Source organism: Anas acuta, chromosome 3, assembly GCF_963932015.1.
Source record: "Anas acuta chromosome 3, bAnaAcu1.1, whole genome shotgun sequence".
In the NCBI taxonomy this organism is placed as follows: Eukaryota; Metazoa; Chordata; class Aves; order Anseriformes; family Anatidae; genus Anas; species Anas acuta.
The window spans coordinates 97,834,673-97,852,434 of record NC_088981.1 but is presented as its reverse complement, the minus strand read 5'-3'; the positions used below and the strand labels follow the sequence as shown (position 1 = coordinate 97,852,434).

At 36.6% G+C, this 17,762-nt stretch overlaps 1 protein-coding gene across 2 annotated transcripts in view; it reads left to right on the top strand.

The window, feature by feature from the left end:
• Positions 1-7,619, top strand: part of SH3YL1 (SH3 and SYLF domain containing 1) — a 44,058-nt gene extending 36,439 nt beyond the window's left edge. For both annotated transcript variants that reach the window (XM_068678476.1, XM_068678477.1), the window contains exon 10: positions 7,028-7,619. In XM_068678476.1, the coding sequence (XP_068534577.1) occupies positions 7,028-7,227 (200 nt within the window). In that variant the 3' untranslated portion in view covers positions 7,228-7,619. The remainder of the gene's footprint in view (positions 1-7,027) is intronic.
• The last annotated feature ends 10,143 nt before the right edge of the window (positions 7,620-17,762 follow it).

Here is a 17,762-nt window from a genome sequence, read left to right as displayed (position 1 = left end):
TTCCTACCCAAATTCTATTCAAAATATAGCTTGGTATGCTTTATCAAAACACGAAGGAGCAGCAGCAGCAGTCACTGCTATAAGAAATGAACATATTTAAAGCCCTATTAACAATGAATCAAAGAATATCCCAAGTTGGAATTAATTTACAAGGATCTTCAACTCCTTGAACTCCTTGCTCAGCACAGGACCACCCAAAAACCAAGCCATATGTCTGAGAGCATTGTCCAAATGCTTCTTGAGCTCGGTCGGGCACCCATACCACAACTATAAGAATGGAACAAAGTACCACGTACTAGTAGTTCCACAAAAATAGTATTAGCCTAGTAAGAACTAAAGAGTCTCCAGTATGTTATTGTACTTATTTTATCAAGTTTTTCTTCCTGCAGTTTTAAAACCTAAAACAAACAAACCCAACTCCTCTACCACCACCTTCACATTGTTTCTGCTTGCAGGGCAACACAGCAGCACGCTTTCAACTAGACAAGTTCAAAATGTATTGTTTTAATTTCACTTGATCAAACTCTACATTTACTTTAGGATTTGGCTGATCATTATTTTTTTTGGCTTTTATAAACCATAATCTAGTTAACTGTGCACATTCATTGGTACATGTGGAAATAGGAACTGTTGCTAACTGGATCCTGTAATCAAATTCTAATTCCACCTTTAAAGTTTTGCCTGTAATGTAGTAACTCGTATTTAATTCAGAATGAACCGTAATTAATTTGCTGGTATTGCTCTATCCTTTGCTTGTCTTGCAACGATCCAGATCTATCTCTATTCATTGTAAGTGCATCAAATCCAGAAATATAATGCCTCATCTCATTCTTGATATTGCTTATCCACCAATTAATCTTTCTCTTTTCCCCTTACTTTACTGAACTGTGATCCCAATCTTAACGTTAGCAGTAGCTCAGTCTCCCTCTCAGACCTAGGGTAAACTGATTTACTTCTGAAGAAAGAGTAACCATCCTAGCTTCTTGTGGGGCTGCTAGTGGTTTTAGCATTGCATTTGGAATTCCTGTTCTCAGCCTAGCATTATCACCACAGTGCATACTTGTCCTCTTACCAGATCAGCAGTTAATAAAAATCAATTCTTTAATAAAAATTATTAATTAAAACTAATCGATGGCCATGAGTAGTTTGAACACTAATCTTCACTGTGAGAGTGGACACTTGTGCAAGAATTGTTACAGAGAAAGACTGCTTAGTTCACTTAACTGAAACCAAAACCAGTATCAAAGTGGTTTGTTAATTCGCTAGTTACAGATAATGTGCTGGTAGTATGTGATCAATATCAGTGTTACAGCAAGTAAACCAAAATATTAGGTAACTGCAAAATGTTAATAAACACCTCAACTTTCTGAGTGCTCTTTATAACTAATCCTCCACATTTTTAATTGCACTTATAGGCATGCATACACTTCATGTTATGTGTAATTGTAATGGCACTTACAGGCATGCATGCGTATCAAATGTGCAGTTTTCCATTCATGCACATCCAGCCTCACAGGCAGTGTAAGCTGCAAACACAAACACACACCATCTGTTCTGGCAGTGCGTGTTGTTCCACTTGCACACACCTCTTGTTGGAGATGTGGGTACTCCAGCTCTGTGTGCTCTCACAACCCAATGATCCATAAGCTGGCAAGAAAGCCCCACCACAAAGCCACATGTGCATGAAGAGATGTCTTTACTACTTACACCCCACGTTGTCACTCCTGTAGATAGGTGCAGATTGGTCACAGTGCCTGGTGGGGAGGTTGCTCTGCCTGGCATGGGCACAGGCAATTCCAGGAGGGTAACTTGTAGTGGTATCAAGTCGGGTTTTGACTACTGCTGTTTCCAGTCCAGACTCTCTCCCCACAACTGCAAGTTTTCATGCTGCTTTTATACTTCTTATTAAAGTGACTTAGTTTCAAAAGTCTTCTTGAGGATTATCTGTTACTGTTCCATTGAGCAAATGCTGTTAAATCCTCTTTAACATGTCCTGTTGGGAACTGACAATAGTCTTCCTTTTCAACATGGTAGTTTGGTGTTATATGTCACAGAATTTCTAGGTTGGAAGAGACCTCAGGATCATCGAGTCCAACCTCTAACCTAACACTAACAGTCCCCACTAAACCATATCCCTAAGCTCTACATCTAAACGTCTTTTAAAGACCCCCAGGAATGATGACTCCACCACTTCCCTGGGCAGCCTGTTCCAATGTCTAACAACCCTTTTGGTAAAGAAGTTCTTCCTAAGATCCAACCTAAAACTCCCCTGGCGCAACTTTAGCCCATTCCCCCTCGTCCTGTCACCAGGCACGTGGGAGAACAGGCCAACCCCCACCTCGCTACAGCCTCCTTTAATGTACTTATACAGAGCAATAAGGTCACCCCTGAGCCTCCTCTTCTCTAGGCTGAACAAGCCCAGCTCCTTCAGCCGCTCCTCATAGGACTTGCTCTCCAGGCCCCTCACCAGCTTCGTCACCCTTCTCTGGACCCTGTTAACATCCTTCAGACAGTTTAGTGTATAATCTATGCACACATGTAGTATTCATACGTACAATTGTATCTTTGCTGGTGGTTTTGTCCAAACCATTTGCTAAAGTTGGCCATTAAAACCTATAAACTCTTCACTGCTGCTGGCACCAGTTGCAGGACCAAGCAACCTAGTTCTTCAGCCTATTTTACGTTTCTTCTTGAACTTTAAACTCAATACTAATCCTTTCCAAACAAAAGTGTAGTGTCCTATGACAGGTAAACAACTAAAATTTCTGTCTGTTCACTGTTAGATACAGCACTCATCCTAAACTCATAAGCAGTAACTGAGGCTTTCAGTCCCTGTTAACACTATATACTAGTGATAATAAAACTTTGTGATACTTGATATATTTGTTTTTCAGAGCATAGATGTTTGTATCCATCTCAATCCCCTAATTGTTTTCCATCGTTTTGTCTGTTTGTTGATTTTCTCTTACTTCTGCTGCACAAACAGGGTACATGTGGTTGCTTAGTTTTCTAGGTCTCCATTTAACCAATGAGAATTCTGTTGGAGCTTTTCTGTAAGCTGATACTTTTTGGTGGAGCTTTTATGTCAGTAGTATACAACTTCTGTCATGTCTAATGCTGGAGATTCATCTAACTCTACCGTTTTGTGTGGCAGTTCCAGTCACTTCTCCCTATTTCTTTACAAAATATAGAGAAAATAGAATTCAGTACATTGAACATATTACTCATTCATATTGATTTGTAAGTGACAAAAACTTAAGACATATGTTTTAAAGGTTGTACAAGAACTTTGAGTAAGGTAGACAGGCTCTTCAGTGTCAAGGTAAAATAAACCTAGCTAGACTATTGTATTTTCATACAGTATGTTGCATGGCAATGGAAACAATTTTACAACCTTTCAACTTCAAAAGAAACCAGACCCACTGCCCATTTTTCAAAGCAGAGATTTAGGGAAATGTTCATAATAGATGAACAATCAATAATGTGATTACAATCTCAGTCATCAGTACCCTTGATCAGTTGACTTGACTGAGGTGACAGCTGAGTTATAGGGCTTCTTTAACTAATTAGTGTAAATGTAGCAAGTATACCTTTCCTATAACAATTTTCTTGAAAACACTTTCATTCTGCCCTAAGTGTACTGTAAGTTAGGATAGTTTTCTCTCTCATTTGCTATGGGGCTGGTACTGCAGAGTACACATGATGAGGTATAAACTAGAGTGAACCTACTTTCTCAAGTCCTTAATCCACACCAGTGGTCAGAAGTCCTTAGCAAAAAGTTTGTGTCATTATAGAATGTAAAGGTGGATGAAAATGATATTGTACGTACCATGTCTGTGTATGTTAGGACAATACACATGAATGCTGGCTCCTGCAATAGTAGGTCTCCAACCAGAATTTCTATATTTCTGTTTTGACCAGTGTGTTTGTAGAACTGTGCTCTGTGTATTCAGATACCATTATTAAGGACGTTCCACAATGTAATTTGTTTTTATTCCAGTATGCTTACTCATAAATCTCGATGATTTCAGTATCATATGCTGTATGTAGCACTGTAGCACCATCTTGTGTGAGCTGCAGATGTGCTTCCAATACATGCATTCAGCAATCTTCATGTGTACCTACTACAGTTTCATTTAAAACTATTTAAATTTTAACAATACATTCTAAAAAATTATTACAGTGCAATTTGAAAAAGTTTCACTTTCTCATCTGCATAATATCACATCTATCATAATGCAGTATAAGATATATCCACCTGAGTTTATGTAAAACTGAAATGAGGAAACAAGAACGTGAAACATCTCCTCCTTATAATACATATGGCAGTTTTCATGATGCCACAAGATGCCTCTTTGTTAGAATGCTCCATATAAGGTATGGAATGCTGCAATCTGAAGGCAATAAATATGTATTTTATGTGGTTTATACCACCAGGATACAGAATTAATGCACAGAGATTAGAATACTGGTGAGAAATAAAATTAAACTATAGTAGGGAAATAGCTGCTGTGGAAAATAAAGTTGGAAATGTTGTAAAACACTAGATGGTAATGCTTAAATTTAAAATTCATTAATTTAAAATATAATTTAAAATGCTTTTAAATGATAGCATGTATCAGATGGGGCAAGTATTTGGAAGTTGTCGTTCATAATCAGTTGTAGCACTTTGAGGTTTCTGCATGTTTGGAAAGATACACATGCAAGGGAGCAACAAGTGGGAAGCAAAATGTGTAAAACAATCCTGTTGATATGATAGAGCAAGCAATAATTGAAGATATGATTGTGGTGCATCAAATACTCTCCTACACATCAAAGCACATTTCACACGCGCTTCTTTTGTTCCATATTTTTGTGCTTTCTGTCTAGGTTCCCTTCATTTTTCTTCATACTTCTGTTGAGCCAATCTCAATGTACTCAATAGTTTGTATAAGAGGAATGATAGTCTTAATTCAAGTTTATTCCTGGAGGTAACTACTACTACTTCCATCTATGAGTCCAACATAGCAATGTTGGAAGTGATGGTGACTCAAGTGATGGTGACAGTTCTTCTGTTAAATGTAATTAAAAGAGGCTCTTGCTGTCAACTTCCCTTATTGCCACTTTCAGTCTTTTTCTTTTTCGTGCTATCCATTATCTTATTTTTCTAAGTGTATTAACATTATGCAGTAATAAATAAATAGTGACTCTAATTCTCCTTGAGTAATTGTCCATTTGGACATTAAGACAATGGGAAACGCTTGTAGTTAATATGTAATATGAGAATTTGTGGCCTTCATTGTAACTCGGCACTTATAGCCATACCTGCTGCCTGATTGTGGCATAAGGGTAAACCACAACTCATCTTCCTTTATACATGCAAATGAATCATGATTTTTAGCACCTCTTTAGGTGCTAGGGCATGAGAAGATACTGATCCCCAGTATCTTCTCAGTGTTCTTCAAGTAGGGAGTAAAAGTCAAAGCATCTTATGTTTTTTCCCTATGATTTCCTCCATCATAATATCTGGTTTCAAACCATACTTTCCATGTGAACACATCGTATCATCCTGACTCCATCATGCTTGAATTCTTGGTGGAAGCTTATGAATTCCTGAATACTTCGTCTGTAAGGGTTTCGACTGAGAAAGTAAAAAGGATGTTTAGAAAAGCTGCCTTTTTTGGTAGAAGTAACTGGTGGAGGTAGGGACCTAATAAACACAGGCATTCTTGTCTGGTTTTATTTTCACACCAAAAGAAATAGTGATGTGTGACTTCAAATTATGAATATAGACAGAGAGAGAAAGATTGTGTGATGAAGAAAGACAGCATTTGACTTCGTTTCAGTCAACATTCTCCTAGCCCATGGCCAAAAAAAAATTGCATTAGTCTTTAGTGATTGTTACAAATTGTTGTCGTGACAGGAAAGAAACTAGTCGATGGAATGAACATATATATTGACACATTGCAAAAAATAGCTATGCTTTTTATGCATGTATTAGTCATTGTCATTGTCCTCTCTGTTCATTATTTGTTGAGAGACGTTTGTATTTGGGCTGGGGAGGGCACAAAAAGGTTTTTCTTCTGTCATTTGAATTGATAAAAGCAACTAAAAGAAAAATTCTGTGGGTATCATTTGTTGAGGACAAACTGACAAAAAAAGTTGTAGTGGTGCTTCTCTCTACGTCCTTTCTTGATCTGAACTTGAAATATGTAAGCCAAGAGGATCTTGGCTTCTGCTTTTGCAGCAGAATTCTGGCAGCAAACATGACTTGGAGATGCAGTCAATGCTGTAAACCTTCAACCTTTGTTTGAACATATGTGCAGCCACCATGACCATATAGCCAATACATCCTGAATTATCTGAATTAGCTACATAAAAGCCTTAATTATTTCCTCTTAACTAGTCTTCCATTGCACCTCATAGGTGGTTTTTTTCACTTTTGGATGTGTTCATGCAAGAGATTTAACTGTTTACTAAATCAAAGTGAAACAACATGCAAGATACACTGAAATCCTAGACACTATAAGCCCAGTGAGAAGAAAGCGAAGAGAGAAGGAATGTGCTATGAATATTTTGCATTTTATATCTCAAGTACTGATTAAAAAAAAAATAATAAAGCAAAATTGCTGCTGTAAGTTTCACATGTTGTGTCGAGAAACTCACAGGGAACAAAGTCCAAATCCAAAACCCAAAAGTTGTTCTGTTGAGCAACCTTTCAGTGTACTGGCACTTTCTTCAGCTCAGCACACCACTTTTGTTCCTACTGTCTTCATGGAACAATACGAATCATACAAAGAAAACTGCTGATCTTTATTTTGGACAGAGTGCTACTTTATGAACTCGGTTATGTTGGTAGGCTAGATTCCAAATGTCCTGTACTAAGAATGTAGTAGAAAGCAAGGGCTTTTTCATCTGCAGTTGATACACTCAGATAAATTTGTCTGATATCTTTGTTACTGTTTTCTACTGTTACTTAAGAATATTTTATTCAAGGACTTAATGTATGTGCAATTTAGTAATTTTTCTTTAATTTCTTTCACTTCAGGTAGCTCTTCAAGCAATTCCGTAGAAGTGACAGCACTTTATTCATTTGAAGGACAACAGCCAGGTGACCTGACTTTCAAAGCTGGAGAGAAAATCAAGGTCACAACCAAAACAAATTCACAGTTTGATTGGTGGGAAGGAAGAACAGGAGAAAAAACTGGCATCTTTCCAGCCAATTATGTTGCCTTGAGTAATGACTAAATTTGTATAGAATAAAACGTTGACACTAAATATATTTAGACTAAAAAATATATTTTAACTTCTCAGAATTTATCAAAAGGCGATTCTTAATCAAGACAAATTCAACACAAAATTCAACTGCATGTAATGGCCTTAGCTTTCCCTTAAACTTATTTCTTAAATAACCATTAGGTGATGGTCAATTTATGATTAAATTTTACTTTTGGTTCAAGTTGATATATGAAAAGTACTCTACTTTGCATCTAGTTTCAATTCTGTAATGCTATATACATGTATTTTTTAAATGAGGGAAAACTTAGAAGTAATTTAAAACCAGACATGCTGAAAAATACTAGCTTCTTTTAAATTATGATTTATGGTCTCAATAAAAATACTGTCAAATTTGCATCAAACTATTTGAGTTGGAGTTCTTTACTAAACACACGGTTATTTATTCAGGTATGGCAGAAGAAATTACCTTCACTTGGTTTTAAAAGTCACTTTAGTCATTGCAGTTTTTCTTAGTAACTACTTTAGGTCTGGTCTCCAGTACAGATCAGTGCAGCTGACAACAGTGATCTGCTGTTATGATCTACCAATCTATCAGGTGCTATTTAGCTTAAAGGCATTCCACCTGAAGGGCAAGGCTAAGCCTAGTATAGCAGTAGACTTATCATTAGAAAATCATTCAGTTCCAACCATTGACAAAAATTTCTGGACTTCTTTCAGACTGAGTCACACATTTTTAACAAACAAAACCAAAAACGAGACAGAAGCAAGACCAAAATTAAGTGTGCTTAATACATTACAATGACAGTATTCCCTATACTTTGCCTGACAGATGAGGTAAATGTGTATGATCCATCTTTACACAAACACCACCACTGAATACCCGTATGCTTTACGGTATTTTTGTAAGGTATTTTCCAAACAGCTGAAAAGTGATATGTAAGCGTAAATGAAGTGAAAGTCTTAGTATACATTTTCTGAAGGATTATTGTAGCATCTACCAATCTCAGGTAAACCAAAAAACTAATTCTGTGTTTGTCTATTTTCACAGACTTCATATATTGCTTACTAAGCAAAGAAACACTGAGCCATCCAGTATCAAGACTGATTGAATAGAATTAATAATATTCAATCGGTTTGATTGAATCAACATTCAATCAAACCGAGAAACTAGATATTCCCCATACTTGCAAAGAATCGCTCTTGCATTTATTATACCCTGGTGCTGCACTTCAGTTATGCAGTACAAGCTGAAGCATCCACTAGCAGAATTGTGCTATAGTACTTCATTAGTCATTTCCGGAATGCTGGCTGCTTTTTCAGCCAGTATACTTGCCTTTGTATAGGGTTGTTAAAGCTGCTTAACTCATCTCAAGTGCTTGCTCCCATGAAACTGACAGAATTTATGGACTTGCACAGTAAAATCTTTTTATCGTTTATGTAAATTCAGTTTCTTGGATTGCTTTAGCCTAGGGAAAAATGAGGGTTGTCTAATCTAACTGTTCATGACAGTCTGTAGACTCTGCAGTATAGTACTGATTAATCCTAAATCCAAGGTGAAAGGGAAATTTTAAATGGAAATTGTTATCTCATACCTGGAAAAATTCTTTCGTCCTCTAAATATAATATAGGAAAGAAAATTCAGTGGGTTAATCTAATGCAAGAAATGACATTAATTTTCAAAAACAAGACTTCTTGAAGCGGTACAAAACTACACTGCCTGATTCTATATGCCTTTGACACAAGCCAGATCAACCTACGTCAGTGGACTAAGACTTAATTCCAAAAGTGTTTTTAGTTACAGGCTTTATGGGAAAAGGCAGCGTGCACAATTTTGTAAACTAAGAGATCTGTAAAGGGCAGGTAGCTATATAGCAGGTTTTCTTCAGGAGGTCTACAAAAAAAATATTAAAGAAAGGGATATATAGAGGGATGCAGAGGTTTCTCTGTATTTGGTAATAAAGGTTTTCCATGAAAGAAGGCTCATGTATGAGTTCCTTTGCTACAGAAAGCCTGACCCAGATCCAGAAGAAAGAAAACAGTGGAGGAGATGGTGCCTCTACCACAGAGTATTAGAAGTGTTTGTAGACCACTTATGAGGTGCCTGGCATCTGGTCTTTTAGTGAGGGGTTGGAAGGATAGATGTCTGTGGCCCCAAATCAGTAAGTATATTGTACTAGAAGAGGAAAAAAATGTTGTGGAACCATGGGGTTTTCTCAAGGAGATACTTAATAAAAGGTACAGAGATTACAGGCAACATACTTCTGTTGTGGTGTTGGGCAGGCCCAACTCAACATCTTGCTTATTTAATTAGTTCTCTTCAGCTTATAAAGCAACGATTCTTATTGATCAAGCAGTTAATCATACAACAGTAATTTCTCTATATATAACACAGATACCTTCCATGTTTATTTTAGGTCTGTGTTCTATGTATGGCAGCCTGATTTCATGTCACTCTTGGTCGTGTGTCTCAGCACCTTTAGGAGTTTTTCCCTGGATATTATTGCTAGTCACTAGGTCACTAGTCTGGTGGGACAGTATTACAGGTGTGCTACAAAGAATCTTCCTTCTGAATTGCCTAGCTGCTGTATTTTCACTAATGCATGTACAAATATTTCTGGCAGCTTTTCAAGAAAGTTTTCACCTGCTGTGGCCTTTATTAAAATATCAAATGATTTATCTGCTAGGAGCATTTGAATTCATCTTCCTTCTATCTGTGGCCTAAGGTTTACCCTTTCAGAGACTGAGATGCTTGCATAAATGTCACAGCTTGAAGGACAAAAAGAATGAAAAGTCACTGTTATTTTCTCACCCTCAGCATGAGTTTGGGTTTGCTTGGTTTCCAGAGTACTCAAAGATGTTTCTCATAATACTTCAGAAGATTAAACAACTTTTTTGAATTAAATCTGAGACTATGAAAGCCTTACCATCTATATCCATTTGTGAGCTTTTACTGCTCACAACTGGAGAAAGACAAAGAGAAGTCAATCGCTCCTCTTTTAATAGTTTCCATAGTTCCACTAAGCAATATTTCACCCTACCCATATTTTCAAACCTAACTTTGAATTAGTTCCCAAGCTCCCTCTATCACTACTGGAAGGCTCTTCCAGAGCCCTAGGCACATTAAGATGATGTGGCTTCTCCATTGTTCTGAGTTTTTTCAGTGTGTGCATACAAGTTTTTCTCTTGAGACCTTTTACAGTCCAATACGAATTCCATGCAAATTTCATTTTATTTTACCCAATAAAAGCATGCTGAAGAACATATATTGGTGGTAACAAGACTATGCTGAGTCTATCCAGCAAGAGTTCAACTCACAGGAAGATCCTAGCGAATACAATCTCTTCATCAGCTTTAGCCTTAAGACCCCTTTTCTTTCTCCTTTTTTTTTTTTTTTTTTTATGTGGTTGCAATTCATACAAAAAGCTAGTTTCTTCAAATCCATCCTTTCCAGGAAATAAAATTTCAAAAGGTTTGACACCTGTTTTAATATCAGTATTTAGCAAGATTTACGTTAGCAGACTCTGAAGTATGTTAGTTTTGCAAAGAGAATCTATTGCACTTCCCCCACACACACTCAACCAAAAAATATTTGCAAAGTTTTATACAGTGTTTGTAATGGTGAAATAAGAATATCTGACTGTTCCATGCATCCATAATGTTCAGTATTCAAAGTATTTAAGCAACCTGTCTGTCAATAAATGATGTAAAGACAAAAAGTATTTGTCCCATTAGTAATGGGACAGGATAATTTTAAATGTTATCTTTAAGCCATTAAGATTAGCATAGAAAACAAAGTACTCATTTCATCCTGATACAATCCAAAGACAAAAAATCAGGGGGAAAACTGAAAAATACATTTATGGTTCCCTTCTTTATTATTATTTTTTTTGTTCTTGCAGGCTTTTAATCAGCTTGCTGTTAAGACAGAAACTGCAAGTAACAGTTACCAAGAGATCTTTTCTTCCATTTCTATTTTAATTAAGGCATCCCCTTTAATTGAGTATTTAAAATGGTGTTTTTGCTTTCATGAATTTAAAAATATGTTTTGTAAACCTTATTCATTTATTCCTAACACATCTCCAACAGCTTACATGATTTTGTCCATTTATGTTCATTTGCAGTAATTTCAAGTGCACGACAAAAAACATAATTACAATATGTTCAAACCTTACTCTTTACAATATCCATTTGCAAAAATCTGTTAATTTACTGGTAATTAAATTTTAACTTATCTTTTAAAAACTAACTTAGGCAATAAGTATAACTGCAAACTTTTGATCTGACATTTTCCTCCTTTCTTTTTTCCCTTTTATTTTCTGACCAAAAGATATTTTTGCTAGGTCTGAGTGTAAATTTCCACGGTAGTTGAAATCTCCAGTTCTTCAGCAATATATAAATACGTAATCCCACTCTCAGTTTTCACATCAGACCAAACATTCCAGTTTATTAAACGTTCCACAAAAACAGCTCAGACATGTCTTTCCTAATTAACTCTTCTGTTTCACTTTTTCTCTACATGTATATACACACGTGCATGTGCACTGGGTGAATACTTTGGATAAGGAACAGTTCAGTTCAATTGAATGTCTTCCTTAGTGATTTTCTATTCTATTTTCCTTAATGCAGTGGGAGTCAGATGGTAGGTATTCCTGCCATCAGGAATCCTGAGGAAGGTCCTCAGGATTGAGTATAAAATGATAGAAACATTAAAGTTGGAAAAGACCTTCAAGATCATCTGGTCCAACCATCCCCCTGCCACCAATGTCATCCACTAAACCATGTCCCTAAGCATCAGGTCCAACCTTTCCCTTAAATACTCCTAGGAACGGTGACTCCACCACCTCCCTGGGCAACCCCTTCCAATGCCTAACTCCTATTTCTGAGAAGAAATGTCTCCTAATTTCCAACCTGAACCTCCCCTGGCACAACTTGAGGCCATTCCCTCTAGTCCTGTCACTGGTTATCTGTGACAAAAGGCCGACCCCCAGCTCCCCACACCTTCCGTTCAGGTAGCCTGAACCTCCTCTTCTGAACAACCCCAGCTCTCTCAGCTGCTCCTCACAAGACTTGTGTTCCAGGCCCTTCACCAGCTTTGTAGCCCTTCTCTGGACATGCTCCAGAGCCTCAATGTCCTCCCTGTAGTGAGGAGCCCAAAGCTGATCACAGTACTCAAGGTGCAGCCTCACCAGAGCTGAGTACAGGGGGATGATCGCTTCCCTTGTACTGTTGGCTACACTATTCCTGACACAAGTCAGGATGCCATTGGCCTTCTTGGCCACCTGGGCACACTGCTGTCTGGTGTTCAGGTGAGCATCAATCAGCACCCCCAGATCCTTTTCCTCTGCACAGTTTTCCAGCTACTCTGCCCCAAGCCTGTAGCACTGCATGGAGTTGTTGTGGCCAAAGTGCAGGACCCAGCACTTAGCCATGTTGAACCTCATCCTATCCAGGTCCCTCTGCAGAGCCTTCCTACCCTCCAGCAGATCTATACTTCCTCCCCAACTTGGTGTCGACTGCAAACTTACTGAGGGTGCACTCAATTCCCTCATCCATGTGATCAGTAAAGATATTAAAGAGCATGGGCCCCAGCACCAACCCCTGGGGAACACCACTGGTGACCAGTCGCCAGCTGGATTTCACTCTGTTTAACACCACTGTCTTGGTCAGGCCGTCTAGACAATTTTTAACCCATCAGAGAGTGTACGTGTCCAAGCCATGGGCTGCCAGCTTCTTCAGGAAAACACAGGCATCTCATTGATTAATAACAGTTTATCCTTTAAAAGCTCAATAATTTCCTGCAATAGTTCTAATTGTGCTTGTAAAACTTTTGAAACCAGATTTTTAGAAATTGTGTCAAGCTCTTAGAAGAGGTCTTAGAAACATACTGCATACATTTCTACCAATTCTATAAACTGCTTATGTCTATGAGATCATAAAGAGGAGAAAAAATGATCATACATATGTAGCCTCTGCAGACCTGTAAAAGTATTGTCGGATCTAAAGGGAGCTGAAGTACAGCTTCTTACATTGATTTATTGCAGGTACTTGGATGCAAAAAACTTTTGAAATGTAGACCTTTCTTCTGTGTTTGCTAGATATAGACTCAACAGCCTGCCTATTAGCATCTATTTCAAAAAAAAAAAAAAAAAAAAAAAAAAGAAAACTTGCTCAGAACATTTTGAAATCAATTTTGGTTGTTTCAAGAAACTAGATTTATCTAACATTACAGTCTAAAAGTTCATGTGAAACCATTTGTAAGTTTTTAATTGGTTCTTGCCCTTAATTGAATTAGAAATACTGCAAAGAAAACTTCTTGGTCTTTTCCCATGCCACAACTACTGTAAGAAAATACATATAAAGAAACAGCAAGCTGCAGTCTTTGGAAAAGGTTTCAGTTCATTTCATCCAAAGGATGAATACTTCCCTAAATGTGAGGAGTGTATGAACTAGTGCATATTAACTATAATACTGAATTCATATCCGAGAGCTTTTCTGTATATACAATCTGTCTTGTAATTCTTTACCTAGGAATAATTTTTACAGTAGAAATAAAAATTCCTCTAAATGCAGACTTCAGAGGAATTCTGCCATCTGCCTCACTAATCTGAGTCTTGTGATCTACCTGTATAGAGATTTACAGTTAGTACTGGCTTTGCTTTTCTCTTCAATGATTTTTGAATCTTTCACCTGGCAAAATTCACCTTCCATCTAACCTTATGGAAAAGACTCCTTGCACACTTATGCATGTTTCTAGCTTTCTGATTGAGAAATAGTTAGAAATAAAAGTCCATGTTAAAGGTATAGAAAGAATGCCAGGCAAGTGCCTAGATGTGCTAAATGTAACTGTCTACCGCATGGAAGATTTACATACCCAAAGAACCAATTGTTTGATTGTTGAATGAAAGGAGGACATTGTCTGTAATTTTAATGTCTGAAGGTCAATTTAAGTATATATAAAATTAACAAATACAATACAATACCAAAATTGTAAATATATAAATATATACACCAAATACCAAATACAGTTAGTTCCATTCACAAAGGTCATAGTCATAGTTAAAATAATCTTAGTTTTAGATTGGATATTAGGAAAAACTCCTTTACCGAAAGGGTTGTTAGGCATTGGAATGGGCTGCCCAGGCAAGTGGTTGAGTCACCATCCCTGGAGGTCTTTTAAAGACGTTTAGATGTAGAGCTTAGTAATATGATTTAGTGGAGGACTGGTTAATGTTAGGTTAGAGGTTGGACTATGTGATCTTGGAGGTCTCTTCCAACCCAGACAATCCTGTGATTCTGTGATTCTGTAATCTTACTGTTTATAAAATTTTTTATAAAATTTTGAAGAGTTGTTTCTCCTCACTTTTTCTTTTCCACCTGTTTATCCTTCTGCAGTTTTGTACTATTCCTGTGCTATTCATGGCCTTTTAACACCTGATTTACTGAATACTAGAGGACTTATGTTTGACAATGTCCAGGACAATTAAGCCTAGACTTCATGTGGATTCTCTGTAAACATCAGTAACGCTATTGTATTAACGCAAGTGTTATTAGAATTCTGAGTTCCTGAATATGCTGTTTTCACAATATTTGAAGTGACTTCTGCTTCCATTCATTTTTATTTTATTTTCCAAATGCAAATGCTACTCAAATAATTTTATTGAATGGTTTTTAATCATTTCAGACTCTATTTTTTATTTAATTATGTAATTTATGTCTCACAATAAATTTAGATGATGCTATTGAGGGAAATATATGAAGTACCTGGATGCAAAGCTGTTCTCACAAATTGACAGTTCCAGCTCTTTGGAGACTTTTTTGATTAAGTATCAAATCACATAACTAGGTGCTATTCTGTAAGATTTTACTAAATGCAGAAATTTGGGCCACAATGAACAGCTGTGATGTCTGTTAAAATACTGGCTTTAATTTGAGGTATACATTCTGTGGTAGTCATTATTTTGTGGAAACTAGATCTGCCCATTACCTTTTAAAACCTGTCTCAGGCTATTACTTGCTCTCAGCCCTTTAGTGTGTCTCTTGTACTTTCATGTTCCCAATTTCCTTCTTTCATATTTGATGTCAAAATTAAGGCCACAGCTAAGCCAGAAATTCAAAACACCAGTTGCTTTTTCTAATTTGTTTCTTGTCAGCCATCAGATTCTTACAAATGTGAACCAGGACAAGCTGCTTTAAGATTTCACAGCCTAAATTGTATTTGATGTGTTTTGGATCACGTCTTTGGCATATCTGATTTCATGCTTTTCAGGCTAACCCCTTGTTTCCTTGTGGCAATGATGAAAATACTTGAACCTGTTCCAGCTGATTTGAAATAAGTGGGTTTCTTTTGGTAGCTTTGAACTAGTCTTTAAACGTTAAATGATGGTACATCTACTGAAAACCTATGTTACTCCACTGGCTTTACTGGGAGCCAAGCTGCTGCTCAAATTGCAGTGTAATATGGAGATTATTGATGTATTTATATGCTTCTGAGAACCATCCAACCAATATTTTCTCCATCTCCATCACACCCTCAAGCCTGTGTCTTAATTTAGCTTTCCATTAGCTCAAATAGGATGCCTATTTTGCGTCAGTCCATGCTAATTATTTTTTATGTTACCATCTCTGTCTTCTTCTGGTTAGTTAATTCTGTCATTTGAAAAGCCATCCCATACTTCTCACAGGTTTGAAACCAATTACAACTGAAACTCTGAAGCAGCCCTAACCTTTGCAGATTCCTCTGCAGGTTTTTGGCATCTTTACTTATAGATAAATAGATATATAGATACATAGATAAATAGATAGGTATAGTAGTATGGTAATGAATATGACAGCTAAGGGAGGCAGACTCTCTTTATAGAGATTTCTAATTGCAATTGCTCTTTAGGGAGTGTCAGAATAATTTTCTAAATAAAAAGTAGAATTCTAGAGTAATTTCCTTGTTTTGCCTTCTCATTGCAATGTAATCGTAATTGCAATGCTTGTAACGCTACCTTGCTTGTAATGTTACCTTAGCTTAACTTAGAGTCCATCATAATGTCAAGAATTTTCCTTTTACAACAAGGCTTTTTCTACCAATACAAAGAGGTCCCTTTCTGTGGAGAAGTGCTCATCACCTCATTGCTGATAAATGTTACAAAGAAATGTGTAGAGGAAAGATATTCAGCACAAACCAACAGATCATGCATAGAGCGTTTTTATTTTGGAAAATGAACATATACTTTTACCAACTATTTTCAGGTACCTGTAGGTTTAGAAGACTTTCCTAGTTAGATTTTTGTTTTTCAAAGCAGTCAGTCAAGAGACATAGGTTACATGAAATGCCTTCTAGAGTGCTTTCTGAAGTCTGTAGTAGAGCAGATTGACTTGTTCCTCAAAACTGTAATCCTTATGTCATTTTGCTGACAAGTCTTCAGGATAATCTCCATCCATGAAAATTCTTGTCTTGCATTTCAGTAGTAAGTATGATTTTTTCTCCATGGTCTACTAAATTAAGCAAGGAGATACAATTTCAAATCCTATTAGCTAGAGCTTCCAAACTGGAATGTGAACTGAAACTGTGGATCATTGCCACTGTGAATGAAGAATGGAAAATCTAAGAAAGGGAAAGATATAATTAACAGCAACACCAGTTCATATCTACTTCAGAAATATGAATTAATATGGGATATTAATCTTTGTTGCTGTTTTTGACAGTTATAAGCTATCTGCTTAGTTCATCATTGCCTTTTTTGGTACTAAGACAAGTGTTGGATAAAAATATATAACTAACTGATGTCTTTCCCTATTCAGAGAATTGTGTCCAAACCCTTTGTTTAGATTAATACCCTTCAGGTTAGTCTTCTGATAGTTTAGAAATATCATTGGTAAACCTAAGAAATAGAAAATAGTGAGCTGAAAAGTGAACTACCTGAACTGAAGAAATAAAAAATATCATGAAAAGAAGTTATATCTTAAAACTGTTCAAATCATAGGTTGTTAAATGGATCATCTTAGTCTAGGTCTCTGAATTTAACAATGTTTTGAAGATATCTAACAACAATGTGCATACTAAGCCTAAGGAACTCAGGTAGCCTGGAATATCTTTCTTTTACATGTTATAATATTAAAAAGCTATATTTATATTTCTCTCCTGAGGGTGATGTCAGAATAAAAAGCCAGAATGGTATTCACTTGCATTTTTAAAATGCCAGTTTTTTAAACATGAAGAGTCTTCTGTTAACAATTGGGCTCTAAAATCCAAATGAACAAAATGTTTAACATGAAACTCAGCAGTTTCACATTAATAGATCCTGGCTGACAGTATGAAACTTGGACATTATTGATTACAGTTCCAATGAGATGTACTAACTTTAATACAGTGTACTAGCAACATGTGCAGGCAAGCCAGATGCAAAACTGAAACATTATCTAAACAGAGTTGATTTCAAATGTTTCAAATGTAAATAACCCACTGGGTGGTCCTTGAGACTGTCAGCAGTCATTACTTTCTGCAGCATAAACAGGGCTGTCAACTAGGATTTCTGTCACAAAGATAAAAAGTCATT